Source organism: Melanotaenia boesemani, chromosome 17 (assembly GCF_017639745.1).
Source record: "Melanotaenia boesemani isolate fMelBoe1 chromosome 17, fMelBoe1.pri, whole genome shotgun sequence".
Classification (NCBI taxonomy): domain Eukaryota; kingdom Metazoa; phylum Chordata; class Actinopteri; order Atheriniformes; family Melanotaeniidae; genus Melanotaenia; species Melanotaenia boesemani.
The window spans coordinates 26,702,099-26,723,661 of record NC_055698.1 but is presented as its reverse complement, the minus strand read 5'-3'; the positions used below and the strand labels follow the sequence as shown (position 1 = coordinate 26,723,661).

General features: G+C 38.5%; 1 protein-coding gene across 2 annotated transcripts in view; it reads right to left on the bottom strand.

Annotated features, from left to right (window-relative positions):
• Positions 1-21,563, bottom strand: part of LOC121656683 (protein MTSS 1-like) — a 58,672-nt gene that overhangs the window by 4,923 nt on the left and 32,186 nt on the right. For both annotated transcript variants that reach the window (XM_042011802.1, XM_042011803.1), the window contains exons 4-11: positions 10,971-11,055; positions 9,825-9,916; positions 9,591-9,665; positions 9,336-9,347; positions 4,958-5,115; positions 4,745-4,852; positions 3,289-3,386; positions 2,052-2,271 (exon numbers count right to left, since the gene is read on the bottom strand). In XM_042011802.1, coding sequence (XP_041867736.1) covers positions 2,052-2,271; positions 3,289-3,386; positions 4,745-4,852; positions 4,958-5,115; positions 9,336-9,347; positions 9,591-9,665; positions 9,825-9,916; positions 10,971-11,055 — 848 coding nt within the window. The remainder of the gene's footprint in view (positions 1-2,051; positions 2,272-3,288; positions 3,387-4,744; positions 4,853-4,957; positions 5,116-9,335; positions 9,348-9,590; positions 9,666-9,824; positions 9,917-10,970; positions 11,056-21,563) is intronic.

The window sequence follows — 21,563 nt, the reverse complement described above, 5'->3', positions numbered from 1 at the left end:
CAACATCACTGTCTCTTTAGAAGTAAGAAAACAAAATTACTGTAGCTAAATGTTAATGTTATAGTAAAAAAAAAAAAAACATTCTCTATATTTTAATATGTTTTGGCATATTTCATGACTTTAAAAAGGTATATCAATGATGGACTTAAGCTCCCTCTTTTGGTTTAAATTAAGATTCAAGGACTATGGCTAAAGACAGTCATGAAAAGGGTTCTAATTAACTTCCACCAAGGAGCCAAATGGGGGTTAAAATTTATTTTGGCTGGTATAAATGAAAACGTATAGGCCAGTTAGGCAGGTGATGAATGACTAAATAATTTCAGTTATTTGTCCTGGCAGTGCTGTCACTACATTTCCCATGAGCACCCTACTGCATCATTCATCTCTTGTTTGTCTGAACAAAGTGCAGCTAAATGAGAAGCGAAATTTAAGCAACGTAAATTACGTGTAGAATGAAAATAACTTTTATATTTTCTACCAGAAGGTATAAAGTTACAAAGATGTAAACTGGACTATTTTAAAAAAATTAATTTGTCCCTATTTTATATCAAATTTCACATAATTTTTAAAAGTCTGGACACATGGATTGTGCATTCTCTCTTTTAGGGGGTCATGCATTTTGTGTGATGTTCCAATTTTATCCCAGTCGGTATGGTGCAATATATTTCTGATTTCTGCTGTGTGGCTGATGCTTGTATGTAGATTTACAGGGTTTATAATTGTGTGGTATGATCCTGTATTCAAAGCAGCTGATTTATCAGCACTTGCGTCCAAGACAAACTGCCCTTTGGGACAATAAAGTATTGAATTGTAAAACAAATGGGGCAGTGGTTGGATAATTTTAAAGAGCGGGGCAAGTTGGAAGGGATGAAAAAGGGTAGGGAAGAATGTCGAGGACGAAAGAGCAGGTGAGAGAAAGAAAGAGAGCATTTAATACGAAATGGCTTTCGTGTCATGAGTCGCTGGTGCTGAACCAAGAAAATAATTGTAATGTTTTATAAAAACTGCAACATCTACACAGAAGCAGGGAAAAAATAAAACCATTTTCCTGAAAGGGAAAAATAATTGCAGGATGGTTTAAGACAGATTTGTCTAGTAACTTTAGGATAATACCAACTTCTCTGGCTGGTGATGAAAAAGTTCATTTAGAGCCCTGTTCATGAAGGTAAAAATAAGAAATTACAACTTATCCATATAAAGTGAAGTTGAATTGTAGAGCTGCAACATTTTTTTATTAAATGACCTAAGTTTTGCTTTCAACTCTTTCATTATGAAAATGGGCTGTTTTTTTCTTTACCTTATTTCCAAACAGTGAACCCTTGTATAAAGTTAAATAATCTTCCAGTAAATGCACGAGTTCAACCTTTATTGCCTTTAGAAAAGAGCTAAAAAATGTCTCAAAACCAACCAAATGTGTCAACATAGGTGAAGTTAAATGTATATAATGTATTGTACGTCTGTTGTCGTGTATGTATTTTTTTTCACTTTTTATTTGTAGTTTTTCACATTTCAAAATAGAACAATCGATGAGACAAGAGTAGTAATATAAAGGTACAGAATGAAGGTCCTAATAATGAAAGTAAATGTGTAAATTAGTGAAGAAAAAAATGCACATATAAATATACACATGCATACACATACACATGTATGTATGCATGTGTGTGTGTATTGTAAATGCTATTTGTTACTGTTTTTAAATGTTTGAGGACTATGGCTGGAAAGTAGCTTCTAGCTAAATCTGCCATATTTACACAATGTCATGAAAATGTACAAATTTCTTTTAGATGTTTAAATGAAAATGAATCAATACATTTATAGTTGCAGTTCTGTTTTCCTTGTGTCCCCGCTTTGCCCATGAACCACAGCTTAGGAAACCATCTGACTGCTTCTGACTCAGCAAACACACACAGATGAGCTGTTGCTTAAAGCTAATGAACACACAGCATTATAGCAACAAGGGAGCACCCACAGACCTCACACTGAGACAGGGAAACACTTAAAAATTAGGCAGACGGTTTACTGTCAGTAACTAAACATTCAACTTCAGTTACCTGCAAGTTTTCCGGGGGCATTGGTGAGGGGGATTTGGACTGGAAGGCGTCCTGTGAAATGAAGCCAGAATCATGGGAGGAGACTGACGAAAGGCGAGCAGGTGTCTGCTGGGGCAGCACTGAAGAGGACGAGGAGGAGGCCCGGTAACGGAAATGGGAGGGGGAGTGGCAGTGTGATCCGCTGGAGCGAGAGTCGCTGCTGTTCACACTGTTCAGACTGCTGTAGAACAGATGAGAGAACGGGATGGATAAACCTCTATGGCATAAAAACTCTACAGAGAAGTAGGGTTAGACTAAAGACTAAAGTTTCATAGTTTCAGCTTAAATTTATCTGATGTTAAATATGTAAAACTGAAAGTTTCAGACCAATATGAGAGAAAATTTGAAGGTCAGCACAAGTAGTCATCTATGCAGAGAATAAAAGACACACATCAGTTTTATTCAGGAACTATTTTAGTTTAATACTTTTAGAAGCAGCCACCATGTCTTCCAAGTCTGTAACCCAAGCAGATCCATACCAAGTGATGCCAGACCACAATGAACTTTGCAAGAATCTTTTTGTGTGATCTGGGTAAACACACCGACCCTTTCTTTGCGTTCTTACATCAAGACTAAATAGATTTTAGCACTCAGAGACTTGAAGTTGAAATGCAGTCTGATGGAAAGTAGTGCAAGGAAAATATGATTATAACGCCTGGTATGCTTGTTTTTTAACTGAACTGATGCTTGACAGAACTAAGATTCCCTGTTAGTTGTAAACCACCAGGGGGCAGCAGAAAACGGCTGATTTGCTGAGTCTGCTGCAGCCAATATTACATTTACATGATTTATAAACTGTCAAAATAGAAAAGTCAGTGACCTGAGTGGACAACAGGTGTGATTATGTCCCCCAGTTAAAAAAAATAAATAAAAAATTATATGTTTTCAAAACAATTTCCTGACCAGACTGTGATATTCCATAAACTTCAATAAAAATTATTTTGTATATAAATACAGACAAAAAAAATGACAAATTCAGAAGAAATTCAAAGGGATGCAGAATGATTTAAATGAAGAAATGGACCGGATAGAAAAAAATATAAATAAAAAAAAAAAAAGATATGTAAAAGCAAAATTATCATAATTGGATTAAATAAAATTATTCTGAGAAACTTTTAGAAAACCAAATTTGGGTGCTTTTTACGCATTCATGCTCAGGCCGTTTCATAATCTGCAAGCTGAAGCCGCTGGAACCAACCTGCACATGCTGGACTTCCTGGATACTGTAGTGCTGGGTGACGAGGGCGGAGTCTGGTATGACCAGGTGCACTCTGAGCCCTTCAGGTCTACAATAACCTGCAGAGAAATAAACACAGAGTAGTCTATAGCAAAAAAAAAAGGACAAGGCAAGAGTTCTGTCTGCAGGCAAGAGTAAAAATCTCATTTACAGGTGTGGTAACTTAAGCTGTGAGATCAGCAGGTTGTCCTGGAGTTTTGTGGTGGAGCGGGCTGAGCCTGCGGGTGATGTTCTTAATTTACCAGTTTATCATTATGAACATTTTTTTCGCTCTCAGGTGCTCAGATAGTGTAGATATTTGATCGAGATGCATCCTAGAAACCGTTTAAGAGCTGCGAAGGAGATCAGGGTTTCTCTGCTACTTCATGCAAGGAAATTTAAAACCAGTTTTACACTTAAACTAAATAAAGAGACTAAAACTAGTTGGGGATTTTACATGAAGGAATTATAAATAAAGTATACAAACTTACAGGTCATTTAAATAAAGAAAAAGGATGAGTAAGCTGACATCTACACTTTAATTTTTTTTTTTTTAACACTGCCTGGTGTTACTGAAATATGGAAAGTAAAATACTCAGCAAATGACATACAAATGTCCAATATTTCCCACATTTCCTAAGTTAATGCTTTTAAAAAGTGATGGTTGCACTTGTGGAGATTTGTTTTAATAGACCGAAAGAAAGGGAGAAAAACTAGATGAGTACAACCTGAACCACTAAACGATATTTATCCTTAGCAGGCAGAAATTGTGTCAGAACGGGTAAAAGAAGGACCATCTGCTTGTTGGCTTGCATATCTGTAAAGCGAAGCAGATTGGGCTGCTTGTCGGAGGCAAAAATTCAATTTTTTTTGTCAGTCAATGAACAATCTTTCAGAGCCAAAATAGGACCTTCCAGCTGGATTCGTTCTTTAAAGAGTCCAGAACTGAAACATCTCACATAAAAACCTTCTTTTTGTAGAAGTTAAAACCAGAAAACGAATTATTATAACATCATCTGCCAGTAGATAAATTGATAAATTCATTTTGTCTTGCACATAGGTATCAGATACATTTTTATAAGTTGATGTATTCAGAACAAAGTTTGTTAAATCCTCTTCATGAAACTTGAGAGAAAAGTGAACAAGTCTGCCAAAAAAACAGAGTCCTGATTTGCATCTTGCCCAGAAGATTAGCTGCCAGAGTTTTTGCTGTGGAATGAAGTGGCTCTTTAATGTCTGACCTCCTCATAGTCATGCAAACAGGAAGTCTCTGGTAGGTTGGCCTGGTTAAAGGAGCTCTGGGAATCGCTGCACTAGTTTAACTGTATCAGAGTCAGAGCAAGTCAGAGCATTGATGTAAACTCATTTCATATCAAAAGTAATTTGGTGATGGTGTGGTGCAGTATTATAAACAATATTAACAGTCGGAAAGCTCAACCTGCTCGCTGGAGGCGGGCAGCTTGTGTGGGTCCATGGTCAGAGCCTTCAAGTCATCTGTCAGAGTCTGTAGGTGAGTTATCTCTCCCAGCATGGACATCTCCTCGTCCTGACACACACAAACATCATCAGGATTCAAAGTCTACAACACAGACAGTTTACTGAAACCTGATATTTGGTTTGGATGTGTAAACAGTCTGGATGCGGCACTGACCACAACAGGCCGCAGCATGGACACGAAGCAGCAGAAACGACTCCTCTCCTCCACCAGCGCCTTCCTCACCGCCTGCTTCTCCGTCTCCTCCAGCAGCAGGTACTTATCGCTGACGTCCTGCATGGCGCTGTCCAGCTGAGGCTGCAGATCTCCACGGCCTGAACACACAAACACACACACTCATGTTCAATTGAAGTAAGATTCAAGATTATTCTGTAGAGATGTCTAGAACCAGGTTGCAACCAGCAGTTCATGTAATAACTGATCAGTAAGCTGACTGCTTCTTTCACAAAGTACTTCAATGACGTGCATCAGTGTCCAAGACGACACTCAGATAAAAAACCCCAAAATAAATATCTTACAAAAACGCCAGAATGAAAGTTTTTTGTGATATAAACCTAAATAAGATGAAATTTATCTTTGAAATGTTAAGAATTTAAAATAAAAATAACTTCCATCTAATGGTGGCTGTTTCAATCAGATGTCAGTGTACAAACTCATTGTGCGGTATAAAAGAAATTTAACTTAGCTCATTCATCATAATTAAGATCTATAAACTCCTGTTACTATGAAAAACATAAAGGGATATTAAAAGGAGGCAGACAGCTTCAGGCAAGCCACAAACAGATTATCAGCTAACAGTAAGATCCAGTTTCACCAGCATAAAAAACAGTCTGTTCTGAGGCGGTAAGCATTAGATTGCCTGAAAACAATAGTTAGAGCCTCCCACAAACCATTGAACCACATTAAAGAGTGCAACAAGTTGAGTAACGACAATAAGTCGAGCGGTTCTGCTGGCATTTGATTAAAACACATTACTACATGGGAATTAATAAACTTATTTAACTTGTAAAATAAGCCACATCTAAAATAAAATGGCTTTTGTGAACTGAGATTTCATTAAAGGCCTCCGTTATTAGAGTTTAAATACATTTATACTGAGCATTTCCATGACTAAAGGCCATCGCTTGGATGAGGATCATGTTTAACATCCATTCACGAAGATTTAGTACAAAGATTTTTGGGATACACTCTGCTGTGATTACATCAAGTTTATTTGCATGTCCAGACCTCACTGACCCGTCTACAGAAGCCTCTGCAGACGTGCTATCAACATTTCAATCTGGGATGAGTTCATGTCCTCCACGTTGTCCTCAAAAATTCCTGCCCAACAATGACACTTGATCCACTGGTTTAAGTTTTTTTTTGTTTTGTTTTCTTTCTGCTCAGGCTGCTCTGTGATTCAGTCAGCTGTGGTATTGAGCAGACGCTAAAAAAAAAAACATTTATTTTGGGCTTGAACCGAAGCTTCCTTCTGTATCTATCCCAAGTTGTCTAGAGGGCATCCTGACCAGATCTCCGAATCATTTTAGCTGGCTCCTTTTATTGAGGAAGATTCCTGAAGATTCCTTTAGGGTTAGCCTGGACACCATTTATAGTAGGCTCATTTATTCGAAATTTATACTTGATAAAAAAAAAAAAAAAAAAAAACAAATTAGTCTCTTTTTTAATGCGTTTTCAGTAAGTCTCTGAGCTGAAAGCTACAGGCAGTGTAGAGAAGTCAGAAAGCATTAAGATGCAGACCCAAAAGAAATTCTGTTTTGTGAAACATCAGATTTAATCCACCAATTTCATTATAATCTGTCAATTGTTGCTTTTATTTATTTTTTTGCTCTTGAAGTTCTTTGGGCTTCAGTTTTTCCCCTTTTAAGATGATTGTTTAGCAATCTCATCTTCTGAATTTGAGAGACGACATAAACATGCAATTAAAGTTCTTCATCCCTCCGCTGGGACACAAGGCTGGCTTCTGTGGTTGGGCTGATAGATGGGAGACAGCTCCATCTCTTGCTGAGTCTTTCCAAACAGACGCTTCAGTGATAAAGAGAGGAATACTGGTTTCTAGAGCCGGGAATGTAATTCCTGGTTTCCCACAGAATTCAAGCAACATGATGCCTGTTTTGTTAGTGTAACTTTCCCTTTATTTTTCTCCCCATTTCTTTTCTTTAACATCACATTTGCTCTTTATGGACTAAAGCAAAAGATAAAGACACATTATTCAGAAATCTAAGCTACTCATGGCGGCATCTGTGGAGATGGTCTTGCAGGATCAATGTTTTTTACACAAAAAAACACCACACTACTTTAGACCCTCTGTAGTGTCTTTTTTTTAAAATTGTATCAACAATTTAACACATCTCGAATGCAGAAAGCCAACTTCATAATGGCATATTTTTCAGGTAGGTGGGATAGTTCCTCAATCCTTCTATCATATTAACTTGATCTCCTCGATTTCTTCCCTCCCTGTCCCAACTCCTTCTCTTTCCATTATTTTCCCTCTTGAACCCTCTGTCATTTTCTCTTATGACTTTCAAACCCATGCAAACGGAGTTTCCTCTCATTTATAAATAACAATCTGGAAGGACCTGGAAACCGAAGCAACTCGACCACATCTGAGGTTCCTCTCAGGTCAAACCAAAGCCCTGTTTACTTTGCTCTTCAGGCTCAATTCAAAGCTGGAAGCCACAGAGTCCTTTTGTTGACAGCAACAAAAAGCTTTTGACTCCAGTCTTAATAAGATCCATATTAGTCATGATTCACACTGGAAGTATTTTGTTTTTGGTCTTTGTTTTAAATTCTGGAAGATTAAGAGGGGTATCCCTGCCCTGACAGCATTCGATTGTTCCACTATATTAAAACCACACATAAAACAGTATGAACCAACACTGTCTTAAGCACCAGAATGGCTGAACAATGACTGAGTAGTAGCAAAAGCTCATACGACTGAGTTCAGATATCTGGGCACAGATCCCAAAGTGGGTCTTTAAGCAACCATTAGTGATTTGTTTTTTCTGATTCAGTAGGTAACAAAAATTTGATGTTAGTGGTTGTTAACTTAGTGTCTAGGAAGCCAAGCAAGGTTTAGTCAAACATGACATTCATCCTATAATTCTACAGCAAACCTAGGGAGACATCATGGTTTCCTAGACACCAACATAGCAGCCACACTCAGGGTGGACTGGAGGTACCTTAGGGGGAATGGTTCTGCTGTCTATGGTGGAGTCTGGAGGAAGCATTTGAAATAAAGTTAAGTATAAGAAGCTGGTAAGCAATGCTACAGTGCAACAGTTGGGGATCCCATCCTCTTCATTTGAGTCACCTGATTGATTGTGTCTAATGTCAAAAGACCTGAAATACCCAATGAACATCAAGTTACTTTACTATGTGTCTCAGCTGCACCATAAGGTCTGGGTCAAAACTATCAGATACACGAGGAAGACATAGATTTCTGTGAAGCTGTGGGGTTATCAGACAGGAATGAAAGGTAGAGCAACGCATCAGCTACACAGTAGTGATCCAAGATGCCAAACAAACCTAAGGACATAGTGTACATTGCAAAGAGAAAGATCTCTAGCACACAGCCTTGTAGAGCCCCTGTGGAAAACGTGATGGGGTGCAGACATTTGGTATTGCTGGGACACTTTGAAAGACCACCCAGCTAAGCAGGATCCAAACCAAGAATATGCTTTGTCTGAGGTGATCATCTCAGAGAGTAGCCAGGTCAAAAGCTGAGGAGAGATCTTGGAAGATGAAAAGGAAGGATTAAGCTGGATCTGCCGCTGTCTGTAGAGCTTCTGTCACAGAGATCGGAGACAGAGTGTCCATTGAATTTCTTTGGCGTGTCAACTCTAAAAGCAAGACTGATGGTTGGGCAGGGTGTCTGAGAACCATTTGAAAACCGCCTTAAGGAATGGAAAAAGAAACTATCAGAAATAAGCAAATGTTTCTGAAGGCCTTTTGTGAAAAGGAGTTGCATCTAAATGCAATAGAAACAAATCCATCGCAAATCACTTGCTGGTGTGTCAGTGTGTTCAGACGTATGATATCCTGCCCTACCATGTTTTGTTGTGATTGGTGTCACATTGTGTTCCATGGCTTGTTTTATTGAACAAGCCATGGAATGTTTTCTTTGAAGACTCCAGTTTGGTGTGATTGGTGTTTGTTGTGTTCAAGCTCTGAGTTTTGTGAGTCACACAAAAACATCTAAAGAGCATGAGAACATTTCTTAGCTGACCAAAATGAGCTGGATGGGATCTTTAAAAACAAATGTTCGACAGAGCTGTGTTTCAGGATTTAGTGTGTTATTCTGTTGATACATTTACAATTTTCTCACATTCTCTTGTTTTATTATTTGCTAAATGAGCCAGTTAGAAATCCTGGTTGTGTAATTGGCATTTTAAAAACACCAGCAGGCCAAAGACGAGGGATCTTACTGAAGCAGGGACATTAAAGATGAAGTGATATCACGGAAAACATCAATGATCTGAGCTGTCCCAAAGTTTTTCTTTAATTAGATGTGTGGGTTTCGAGTGAAACTTACCAAAAACATCAGCTGACCAAAGAGGAGCATGATGGGACACCATAAGGAGAGAAGGAACCAAGAAAGGAGAGAAGAATATTAGCTTTTATATAATCATATTTCCTCACCTTTAACTGTGTCATTTAATTGTATTTTACCATGAAAACCCCTAAATCCTTGTTTGGTAGCAACAGATAGCTGCCACTCAGCAGCACTGCATTAATTACCAGAACGTAACTACAGTACATTAACAAACAAAGCGTAGAGAAAATAAACCTTTCTTGGCTTTTTTCTGCAGCTTCAGAGTATCTGATGATCTCTTTTTGATCTCCTGACGGGCTTTCTTATACTCTGCGGAGGAACACACAGATATACACAGCTACATAAATACAGAAGCAGACAAATGGATTTATTTTAAACATGTAAAAATGAATATTGTCATATTTACACATGGAATGTATGCAAATCCATAAAAATTCATATTGGTGTGTGATTCTGTGTGTATGAAACCTTTGGCATGGTCTTTGTCCAGAGTGTTGGCCACTCTCTTCCACTCCTCCATCTGCTCCTGTAGAGGGTTGATCAGACAGTCCAGAAACACCCTGGAAACACAAGCATGCTGTTAAATCTGTACTTTAGGTCCCGTTTATGTAATGTTTAGTTTGGGGTTAATATGCAGTACTGTCATGAAAAGAGAATAAATCATTTTTATGTTAAAAAAAAAAAATGAAGAAGAAGAAGCTTTAACTCATTGCCTGGCACCAAACTTTTATACTGGAGGACAAGGATCCAAGCTAACAGCTAACAAAAAAAGTTTCCTCCCATCATATTTTCCTTAGCATTTTTCTTCGACCTGGTTGAGAAAAAAAGTTTTGGAGGTCCAGAAGAAGTGGTACGAGATCATTTGAAAAGATGACAGTACTGCACAGAGAATCCGACCTCATACTAAGCTGTAAATTGTTATCAATTTGTTTCAGGCTTCTATACACAAAAGCAGCCTAATAAGTTGTATTAAATATTTATTCAATATTAAGGCTGGCAAAAAAAAAGGAAATAAAAACACATGAAAGTGTTTTAGCATCGCTTTAGCTTGAAGGCTGCAACGATGTACTAAGATCACAGTCAGGAATGGACAGTATGGTGCCTATACGTCCCATCTGGCATGACGATCCCCACAGAGAAGCGGGAGGATGACACTAGGTTGAAGGTCATCTGGGACTCCTTACTTAGACGTAGGAAATTAATTTGTATATTGATGTTGATGCATCTGTGCTCACAGCCACTTTTTATCTTCCTGCTGTTACATTTCATTCAGCAACTCAGCTGTAGATCTCGTCTTCCCATTTAAACCTGACCGATCTCTTGCTTGCATACTGGGGGACTTAATAGACACATTGAGAGGAAATGAAGATGAGAAAGGAAGGAGTCTGTTCAAGCGAAGAAAATGAGACAGAGTGCAGAGGCGAGCTCTTTAAGGATGTTAGAAAGTATGGACAGAATGACAAGGTTAGTAAAAAGATGTCTTCACAGAAGGAGGGTAAGGGAGATGTGTAGTGAAAGTCATCAGGGGAATCAAACTGGGGGAAAGAGGGGAAGATGAAAGAAGAGCAGGAAAATGATGCTACACCTGTTCATCACATACACAATTCTACTCACATGGAAAACTGACGGAGTTTGGCTTCAATACTGCGATGTCTCATGCACATCCTGGTGAGGGCTGAACCGATGTCCCTGGTTCCACCTGACAAACACACAATACGTCATTCAGATCTAGAAAGTATATGAGCAGAAGTTTCGATATAATCTCTCCTCTTAAATTAAAAACACATTTACAGTATGTACACATTTACTTGTTAATACAAGCAATACACATAGAGCCATTTCCAGAATGAGTTCAGCTTTACTTTCTGACAAACATCATACAGATGAAACATGTCTTTGTTTTTAATGCATGCATAATGAACTCAAGCTTTACAAATGATGAGGCTACAACTTAAAAATATTTACAAGATTTTAGCCCTGCTTTTCACCTTGTATTCGTCAACAACCGGGTGAGTAAAACAGGTTGAATATCCCGGGTTGTTTTCTTTTTTTTTGTTGGTTTTTACTGATTAGAAGCACTATGTCTCCACAGATGGATGTAAACTTTACCATGATAAGTGTTCATTAAATTCATGGAAAACTGAATTTGAATTTCTTGATAAATTTACTCAAATTCACAAAATAATAATAATAATTTAAATTGAAATAAAACTTTCTTGATTTTGCAATATAAATAAAGTAAAACAACTTGAAACACACAAAAAATACACCAACAGGAAATAGAAAAAAAATGAAAGAAAGAAAAGGTGGTGAGGCACCAGTAAGCTGCATGTATAACCTCTACTCAGCACGGCTTTGTTGCAGCTGCAGCTCTTGCTCTGCTTGATTTAAGTATGTCTAGCATCAATGTTGCTTTAACAATTTCCTGTTTGTTTTATTAACTCAAATACACAGAAAACCTTTTATAGACGCTTCAAAATTGTGCACAATATGTAAGGAAAAGGGGAGAGTTTTCACGGCTAATGGTTCCAACACTTCTGAGAAGTTGTAACAGCTCCGTGGATTTAGTTCTTCACACTGCGTTCTACCACTCCATGTAATCCCACAATGACTCCATGATACTGGGATCAGGACTTTGTATTTGGGCCAGACCATCTGTTGCAGGACCCATTGGTCTTCTAGTGCTTGAGGGTGTTTTTTGGAGTTTTGGATGAATCAGGCACCTACTTAATTGTATTATAGGACAAATATGCATCTAACCATCTACAACACTCAGCAGTCAGAGCATAAGAAGCACTCATATATATATAGATATATAACAGCATCATTCTCAGCAGCTCTGGAGCTGTAAAAAGTTTTGCTCAAGGACACTCCAGCAGGGTGGACTGCTGCAGAACTGATTCTCAGTGCAGCAGAAGCTCCACAGGCACCTGCATGAGCCAGATGGTCATCCTCGCTCTTCCCCAGACAGGACACTCCCTCCTGGGGAAAAGTTCACCCGATCTCAGCCTGTCAACTTGGAGATCCAACAACACCACCTCCAGCATTTTAAAAACATGCTGCTTGCCGTCCTGCTTGTGAGGAACATAGATAAACACTCTTACGCTTTGGCATCACCTTCATCCACACTCCACAACTACAGAGATAAAAACACAATAAAACATTAACTATTTTTCTTTCCATCTTACATTTTAATTAGTTTTTTCTAGTTATAATCAGCATCTCACATCTTTTTTTCTCTTAATATAAATAAATGTATTCTAAAAGTTACTCTAATACACATACGTGTGTGTCGGCTGGGGTGGGTGGGGTGATGAGCACTGCAATGCACCACTGACTCCTCTCTCTCCTCTGCTTGTCCCTCTTCATCTTTCTTCCACCCTCTTCGTCTCCTCCCTGTGACACTTCTGTCACACCCAGCCTCTCTGTTTCTTTTCAGCCTTTTTAAGCAGTGACTGGGAATTATTCTGCCTCGGAGCACAAAATGACTAGAATTTAAGTATAAGGTTACTGTTGTTAACACAGCAGAGATGGTTGTTGATTCGAGAAATTTACAACCAGCTGCTGAGATTTTAAAACCGTTTACTGACTTGTCATGCACTAAGGCTGAGAGCTGCTACTGATTTATTTAATGCATCTCTTTAAGCAATACTTTATAACTTTCCTACCTTAAAACTCTTCTGATTAGTTTTAATAGCATATTGACATTCATTATGCACATTCCTGGAGCCCTCACTGTCCTGCAGCATCCTGAGGCTGAGAGTCCAGCTGGGTTCCAGCTTGGAGCATCACATGAGAGCAAAAAGTTGCTTTATACTGTAGCACTCCGCACATGCTAGCAACTGGATATCAACACATTTGCTGTTTAGAACGTGAACAATGGCTGATGCAGCAAAGAAACATGAGAGGACATTACCAGAGGAAGCGAAAGAGAAAGTGACTGAGTATGAGACATGAGTTATCATCGGACTGACTTTCACTGACTGGTGAGATCTCAGGGAAGAGGTGTAACGCAAGATGGATGCTGAGTTAGAGTTTGTTTGGGGGCATCAAAAGCAAAGAACAAAAGTGCTGCTTTAAACTTTCTTAAATTGTCTTAAATTGATTTCATTAGGTTTATTTCAGTTTCAGGTTTTTTGGGGGGTGGATGTGAAAGAAATTAACTTACGGCTTGATCTGCCACAACTATCTGTTATGATTGTGGCTTATTTTCATGTAAAATGAGCCAAAGTTAGCTAACTTGTTAGACTTTTCCACTTCCTGTTCCTTGAAAACAGCATATCACTTTTATGACAATTGAATATAAAGTTTTCTAAAAGTGTTGCTAAACACAGACAAACTCAGTTCCACAATAACAGATGAAACTGTAACCCAGGGATGCCAAACTCTGGTTCTTAGGAGCCCCTGCCCTGCAGCAACGCTCCTGATTGAAATGAATGGGTGACTGTGCAGAGCTTAACAAGCTGTTAGGTCCATTTCATTAGAATCAGGTGTGTTGGAACAGTGAAGCATCTAAAACCTGCAGGACAGTGGCCCTTGAGGACCAGAGTTTTATATCCCTGCTTTAACCTCTCACATTATTTTCCTTTCAAACCCATAGTTTAGGGTTTTAGTGGATTGTTATACATTCATGAGTTTTATCAGGCTTTTTGAACTCATTAGGAATGTGTTAAACCTTCCATGGGCCACTCAAAGTCTGTGCGTGATCAAAGATCACTGTCCAGATTTTATTCATCGATACAGGAGCATCCTATACTTTGGTTAGGGAACATAAACAAGCTTAACATTCCCACAAGCTTTTGCTGTAGTTTAGGTTCAAAATTAATTAGCAAATCCCATCATCTTAAACACAGTAAACAAACTGTAATTTCCATCAGATCTCAGCTGCCTGTGTAGCTGTAAACTCTTAATCCTCACTCTACCAGACAGATGGCATGGATTAATAAGGTAGTTTCATCTTCAGATGTTATGGCTTTCCCTGAGAAGTTGGACCCATGTTGTCCCAGAAAAAGTAAAGGGATAACTATTTTTTTTTTTTTTTTTTCTTTAAGACTTTTTGGTGCTATGTTAAGGGAGTTCATGGACATCAGGAGCTCCATCAATAATTAACCCATGTTTGTGGTCATTGTTTCAGTGCAACACTTTTAGTCCTCTCCCCTTCCCCCACATGTCCTCCTTCACATCTTTCATCATCACTCACCATCTCTCTTCAGACATCCTCTGTCAGTGCCCCCCCCCCCCCCCCATCCAACATTTCCTACATTAAAGATTAGCTTCACCCTGCACCTCATCCTTTTCCTGCCAACTCTCACCCTCAAACAAGGTGTTATCTCTTTTCTTCTCACCTCGTCTCCTCCTATCAGCCCATCAGTAAGTTGGGCAGTGGCAGCGAACTGCAGACAAACTGCAGATTTCAGAAAATCATTATAATGGTTTGTGTGGTTTGATGTTTTTGATTTCATAGTGGCAAAAAACCCTACTCTGTAGGAAAGAAAGAATCACAGCTGAGGAGCTCACATCCAAATGAGTTTGGTTTGGAGGGCCTGTGTGATTCAATCATGAACAGTTAACTCGTAGAACCAAAAAAAATAAAAATAAAAATATGATGAAAATTTCACTGAGTAACCGAAGCTATTAAAATAAATTGTTTTAACAGATTTGTGTGATTCAAACTTTTGGCCTCAGAACTGGTTGGGCACATTTCCACAGAAGCTTAAAATCCACATCTCTCTACTATTTTGACCTAATTTTACTACGTATCCTGCAGCTTTCAGAGCCACAACAGTTCAAGGCTGTACCATTAATTCTATACATCAATCATCTTGTTTATCATCCACAATATTCCTATAATTCACTTTTATACCATATGGCCTGAATGTACCAAAACCTTGAGCAAAGATGTGATCCAGTTCAGCACTAAGGCAATCCCCCTGTTCCAAGAAACTCGCTGAAACTGATATTTCAGCAAATTGTCCCCTTTAATGTTTAAAATAGCTGAACTCTTCAAACACCAAACGCACTGGTGAGACAAGTAGGCTGAACTTCTGGCCTGCAGTCAGTAAATAAAGTCCTGTCAGCTGCAGCCGATCGACCCGACTGTGGTCCTCTCACGCTGGCTCTGTACGCGAGCGACTCGGCTGACCCAATTCAGTGGGACAGAGCAGCATCTCTGTCTGCAGGCGGGACGGCCCCCCGAGGCTCCACAGCCGCTCATTAACACGCAAGCCCCATTCAATCCTTTAAAAGTAACTACTGGTCAGGACGTGAGGAGTTCAAAGACCAACTAGGTGTAGAAAAAGAGAGGCAGTTTGGAGCTGAAGCAGGGAAACAAACTAAACTAGTTATATATACAAGCTAAAGAGTTTTTAAATGTTATCTGAACTTCGACATTTCAGAACATCTTAGCCTGTTAGGGAAACATTATGGGTATGTAGACCTCCGTCTAAATTTCTGAACTTAAAGATGACTGCAACCAAACTAAAATGAACTATCAAAAACAAAACAGAAATATACCAAAAACATAGAATAAGACATGGAGGATGCACATAAACTTGTGTGATGTAAACAAACATACAAAGAAGAAGATGGTAGAGAATAGAGCTGAAAAGAAGACGTTTCTGTGAATGTTTTTTGGTTTGTTTTAAAGATTTAGCTGTAAAAGTCATATCATGGTCAGCAGCGTCTGCAGACTGAATTCAACACTGTAATCTGCTGTTGTTGTAGAGCAGGGGTCGCCAGCTCCGTTTCTCATGGGCTACTGTCCTGCAGGTTTTAGATGTTTCCTACTACAACACACCTCTGCACAAGCCTGTTAATGACCCAGTGATTTGAGTCAAGTGTGTCGCATCAGGGTAGAATCCAAAACCTGCAGGACAGTAGCTCACGAGGACCGGAGTTGGAGACCCCTGTTGTCGAGTTTTCAGGCTCCCAAAACTATAAAAATGCCAAAACAATAAAAAACTTAAGCAAATATACTGAAAATTGTCTCTGTGTGGACAAGATTAAAAATATCTCAGCAGCGTTTGATGCCAGCCTGTAAAAAATAAAGTAAATCTACTGATATAAAAACATACGGAGGCTTGGTTTCCATCTCTATCTGCCAAAATAATCCAACTCTTTTTACGTCCATTTTCAACAATATGAACCCAGTTGACACAAATTCCTGAATGCCTCTTTTTTTCTCTCTTTTCAGATAATTCATGTACCATCCAAACACCCACCACTCTGTTTAATAAAACCTTTAGTTAGAACTACTAGTGATGGCCCTGTATGCTACACCTAGTTTATTCATTACAAACCACAAAATGGAAACATGTTTAAAGCACAGTTTCTTTTATGTATACATCTAAAAAAATGTGTCAGGTTTGCTTGACAACTGGATCAAAACACAGCATCTGACTCCCCTCCAATCTAACTTTTTTCCCTCTGTTCTTATTTTTACTTTACTTTGTACATCTGTGGAGCAGATTTAGCAAGAAACAGAAGTCAAAACATCTGCATCTTGTGCCTCTAATGATTTACACAATCGGTGCAACTTTAAAATCATCAATGAAAACACATTTTAATTCAGCTCATCAATACAAGCAAATGTACAAATGTTTATTTACCTAAAAAGCTGTATTGATACCATACTATGAGTTTGCATGTGTATTAATGTAGTCAAATGTTGTTAGGTATAGTAGAAAATAGATTAGTGCAGTTACTCACATTGTACAAGTACAGCTCAGAGGTACTTTCAGATAAACATTTGAAACTTCACATAAAACACACTGTTAAAGATTATCTTTCTAAATTATAAAAAATATATCTTGGAGCAGATGTTAATGAAGTGTGACTTTTAATAGTGTTTTGTAACTTTACTGAATTTAATCTCAATACTTTTGTTTATAATCTCTTCTTAACCCATTCATCTCTATATGTTCAGGAGTCTTTTGGATTTTTTTTAAAACATAAGCATCACAGGGGTTTTGGTCAATTTACAGCAGAGATGAAGCAGTTATGAACTTTCTGTGAAGTTTCTTATGTGGCAGACACAATCCAGCAGACCGTGAGTGGATGTAACCTTAATTTCAAATACGCACAAGTTTCCTGACCGGTTTTCCAGAGACGGCAGCCGTGCTGGCGAGTGGATGGTTTGGTGTGTCAGCGTGGGGTTGCAGTGAACAGTAGGTGACCTGGAATCTAAGACGGGAATTTAAACCGGTCTCCCTCCATCCGACTGGGATGTGAACTCGGCCATCACATTCCCAAAGGAGCTGCTCCACACGGAGACTGGTGGAACTGGGCTGAGGAAGTGGAGCAGCTGAAGCTGCATGCAGACACACACACTGCAGCCCAGCAGGGCAGGCAGTTAATCACCGTCCTGTACAATCAGACTATATTTCTTGTCTTTTGCTATAGGGAAGTTACAGCTAGAGTTATTTTTGAGAACTAGAGCATGAGGAAGGAAAAAGACAAGAACAGAGGACAAAAGGAAGGATCTTAGAGAGAAAGGAGGGAAGTGAACAGCATGGTTTTCCTTGTCTTACTATCTATCTGTTAGTAATGATAACAGTGTCTACCACTATGCTGACTGCTCAGTTTTTTTTCTCATGTTTGGTAATCAAGACAAGTCATTAATGTTTTTTGCATTTAAGTTTTTCTGTCACACTAAACATCTTAACAGATGTTTGATGCTAAAAATGTTTGTTGTAATCAGAGCATTTATCTGTCTGCCTTATCAAACAGTGTGTTATACGACACCATGAGAGAAATAAACATTAAATGGAAGGAAAAAATGCAATTACTTTGTCATTAGAAAGGACAGTACTCAAATAAAAATATATAAAAAATAGATTTGGGGGCCAAAAACAGAATTTTTTAATAAAATATATTTTTTTAAAGTTTAATTTCTAGAAGAAAATTAAACCTTCTCTTTTTAAACTATTTGTCCTATTAAAAAAAATAGATTTTAGTTTTATTTGAGCAATTTGTAGGATGTTATGACATCTAGTGGTGAACTTGCAGATTGCATCCAGTTGTGTATGAATATAAATTTAATATGATTCTACAACAATGAAACTACTATATTCAGGCTTGTTGCACAAATAACAGATTTTAATATTGACCCAGTTTTCACTTTGTTTTATTATGATTTCACTTCTCTTTCCAGTCTGTTTTACTTTTCTTTTACTTGCTTCTTTTTTAGGTTTAGACATGTCAGTTGTGTAGTTAGGTTTAGTTGTTAGAAACAAGTTAGGAAAAAATAGCTCATCTTAAAATAAACTCTCATGACATCTGTTACATACTGGGAATCTTTCTTTTCTCAAATATTAAAAAGGTGATGAGTACTAACGCACCAATTTGGTGAACACAAAAAGGACACCTTCACCGAAATACATAACATACATAAAAATAACACCGGGTACAGAACAAACAAATGTTCAGTTTAAGTACATCAACACTTTTACTTTGTACTAGTTTCACAATAAATCAAGATTTATAACTTACAACTTAAACATTTACAGGAAGAAAAGACGTGTTTATCATAGTGACTCTTCATTATTAATGTAATGAATCGCTGCATGATCTTAGTGGAAAGTGGAAAACTATGTCCTGCAGACCATAGAGGAGAGGGACCATCCAGCTTGTTATCAGTGGATAGTTCAAAATCCAGTATCCTGCAAATCCTGCATGGGCAACTTCCACATCTGTGAAACTCCATCAATGCTGAAAAATACATCACGGTTTTAGAGTAACATCTGCTCCCATCCAGACGTCTCTTTCAGGGAAGACTTTGCACATTTCAGCAACACAATGCTAAACCACATCCTGCATCCATCCCAACAGCATGGATTTACAGGAGAAGAGTCCGGCTGCTGAGCTGGCCTGCCTGCAGTCCAGATTTTTCACTAATATAAAACATTCATGAAAGTACCATGAAAGCAAAAAACCCAGCAACCAAGATCCAGGACTGTAGAGCAGCTAAATTCCTGTGTCAGACAAAATGTATCTCCTAAAACTCTAGCAACTTACTTCCCAGATGTTTACAGAGAGTTGCTAAAAGAAGAGGGGATAGCATTAACCAGGTTAACCCATAAAATCAAAGACCTTGATATCTAAATGACAAATTCTAATAATTTTAAACTCAACATATTCCACTTGCTACCTGTCATTGACACAGCTACAAAATAAGTTGTTTCGTCATGTAGGACAAGACACACAAGACAAAACTTATGTTTTTTGATGTCAGCAGCTGCAGAGGGCCTTGCTTAACAGCCGCCACGAGAAACCAATCAGGTGACAGCCATCATTAGAAACAGCACATAGTGTTGCCCCTTGGTTGCATCAGTCAGCATCTCCCTCTCTCCATATAGCCAAGGTCACTTTACAACTTAAACGCATCTCACATGTCAACAAGCAGCAGAAGTCTGCCGCTGCCGTCAGTCTCTTTAATGTCGAGGCACGACATACCAACTTCCAGCCAATTAGCAAAGTCTCAGAGAGGTCACATTGACCTGTGCTGGAGAGACAACAAAAGGTAAGAAACTCAAGGTCAGAATTTTCCATTGCACCACATTTAACAAGCAATGCTTCATCTTTTAGCTTTTAAAGATATAACAAGAATCTCCCGTAACTAGGCTACAGTGCATGCATGAAGGGAGAATTTGAAGGAGTAAACGGAATTCCTCGCAGCTCAGCCAGGGGTGATGAGGGTCATTCAGTCCTGGAATACCACACACCAAACCAGGGAGGGGAGCAGGCCAAGGGTGCCTGTGAGTGAAGGCCGCAGTCTTAAGATGCCTTCTGCAGGAGTGTGTGTGTATGTGTGGGTGATGGTTTACAGTAGAGTCCTGGGATTTTTTGGATGTTTGTCCTGAAAATATCCACCCTCTCCGATTACGTCCCGTCGTTGGACTGATGTATCAGTTTGCTGCTGTCGGAGTTTTACTATCATTTATCAAATGCTAAGTGTTGCTGCAACTGTCACGACACCAGCAGCAGCATTTTATGGCTACCAGTTTAAAAAGTCATCTGAGCAGGTATTTGTGAATAAGCATTTACTTTTGTACCAGTCTGATTCCCATGGATGAGCCTTACATTTTCCAACATGTCTGCTGCCTTGTTGCTGTTATAAGCAGGGGGTGGAACAGGGATGTCATGGACAGGGATAACTGTCAATCATCGGCAGTGAGGCAGCTGCTGTTCTGTCAGCTGCTCTGACCTCCGGGAGTTTCTACAGAACCTAAAGGACTTCTATTACTACAGAAAACCATGCACTCATCTTTGCTTTAAATCACTGTTATCAGAGTATTATGAGAATTCATTTGATTTTGTGAAAATAACTTAAATGTTTTGAGAGTATAATCACTTACTTGTAACATGAAATCATTCTGTGAGACATCCTTCATTAAAAGCTAAAAACACATTTTTAAATTAAGTAGTTTTTCTCTTTTACGAAGCTTTCATTACCACAAACAACCTAATTAATTAAAAAATGATGCTGTGTTGGCTACAAGACTCTCATACTAGCCAGATTATTTTTTTTCAAAGTAAACGTAAACCTCTGGGAGCCTACGGAAGTTCCTGGAAAGCCATTTGAGGAAACGGGTTTAAAGCCAAGCTGTTATTTCACAGCTGAACTCAACTTTCATGCAAATTCTGTTGAATCATGAGAGCTATTCTATTGTCATTTTGTTAGCTTGTTTTAATTAGTATTTAATACTTAATTTATTCAAACTGAAAGCCCATTAAAAGACTGATGTACATATCATACAGGACTGGAGTAAACCTCACTAATCTACACACAGATACTGTACATAGCCATGACAATAAAAAGAAGGCATTATACTGTATCTGACAGGCTCTGCTGGAAAACAGATTAATAAGCATGATATTCTCAGATAATTAGCTGTCTAGCCAGGTAGCTTTGTCAATTAGTTACTAGTGAAGAAGCACTACCGGCTAGGAAGTGGTGACTACCACACCCTCCCTCTCATCTAAATATGGTCATCTCTGCCTCTAAAAGACTTAATATAACAGCCAAATGCTAAATTAATGAATTACATGCTTTAATTAAACATAGAAACAAATACTACAGCCATTTTTACACTCGTCAAAAATAAATAAATACATAAAATTAAAAAACCAATAACACCTGCTAAGATCTGAGCATATGTCTCGAGCCTCATGTTAAATGACTCCTATAACTTGGCAAAATAATTACTG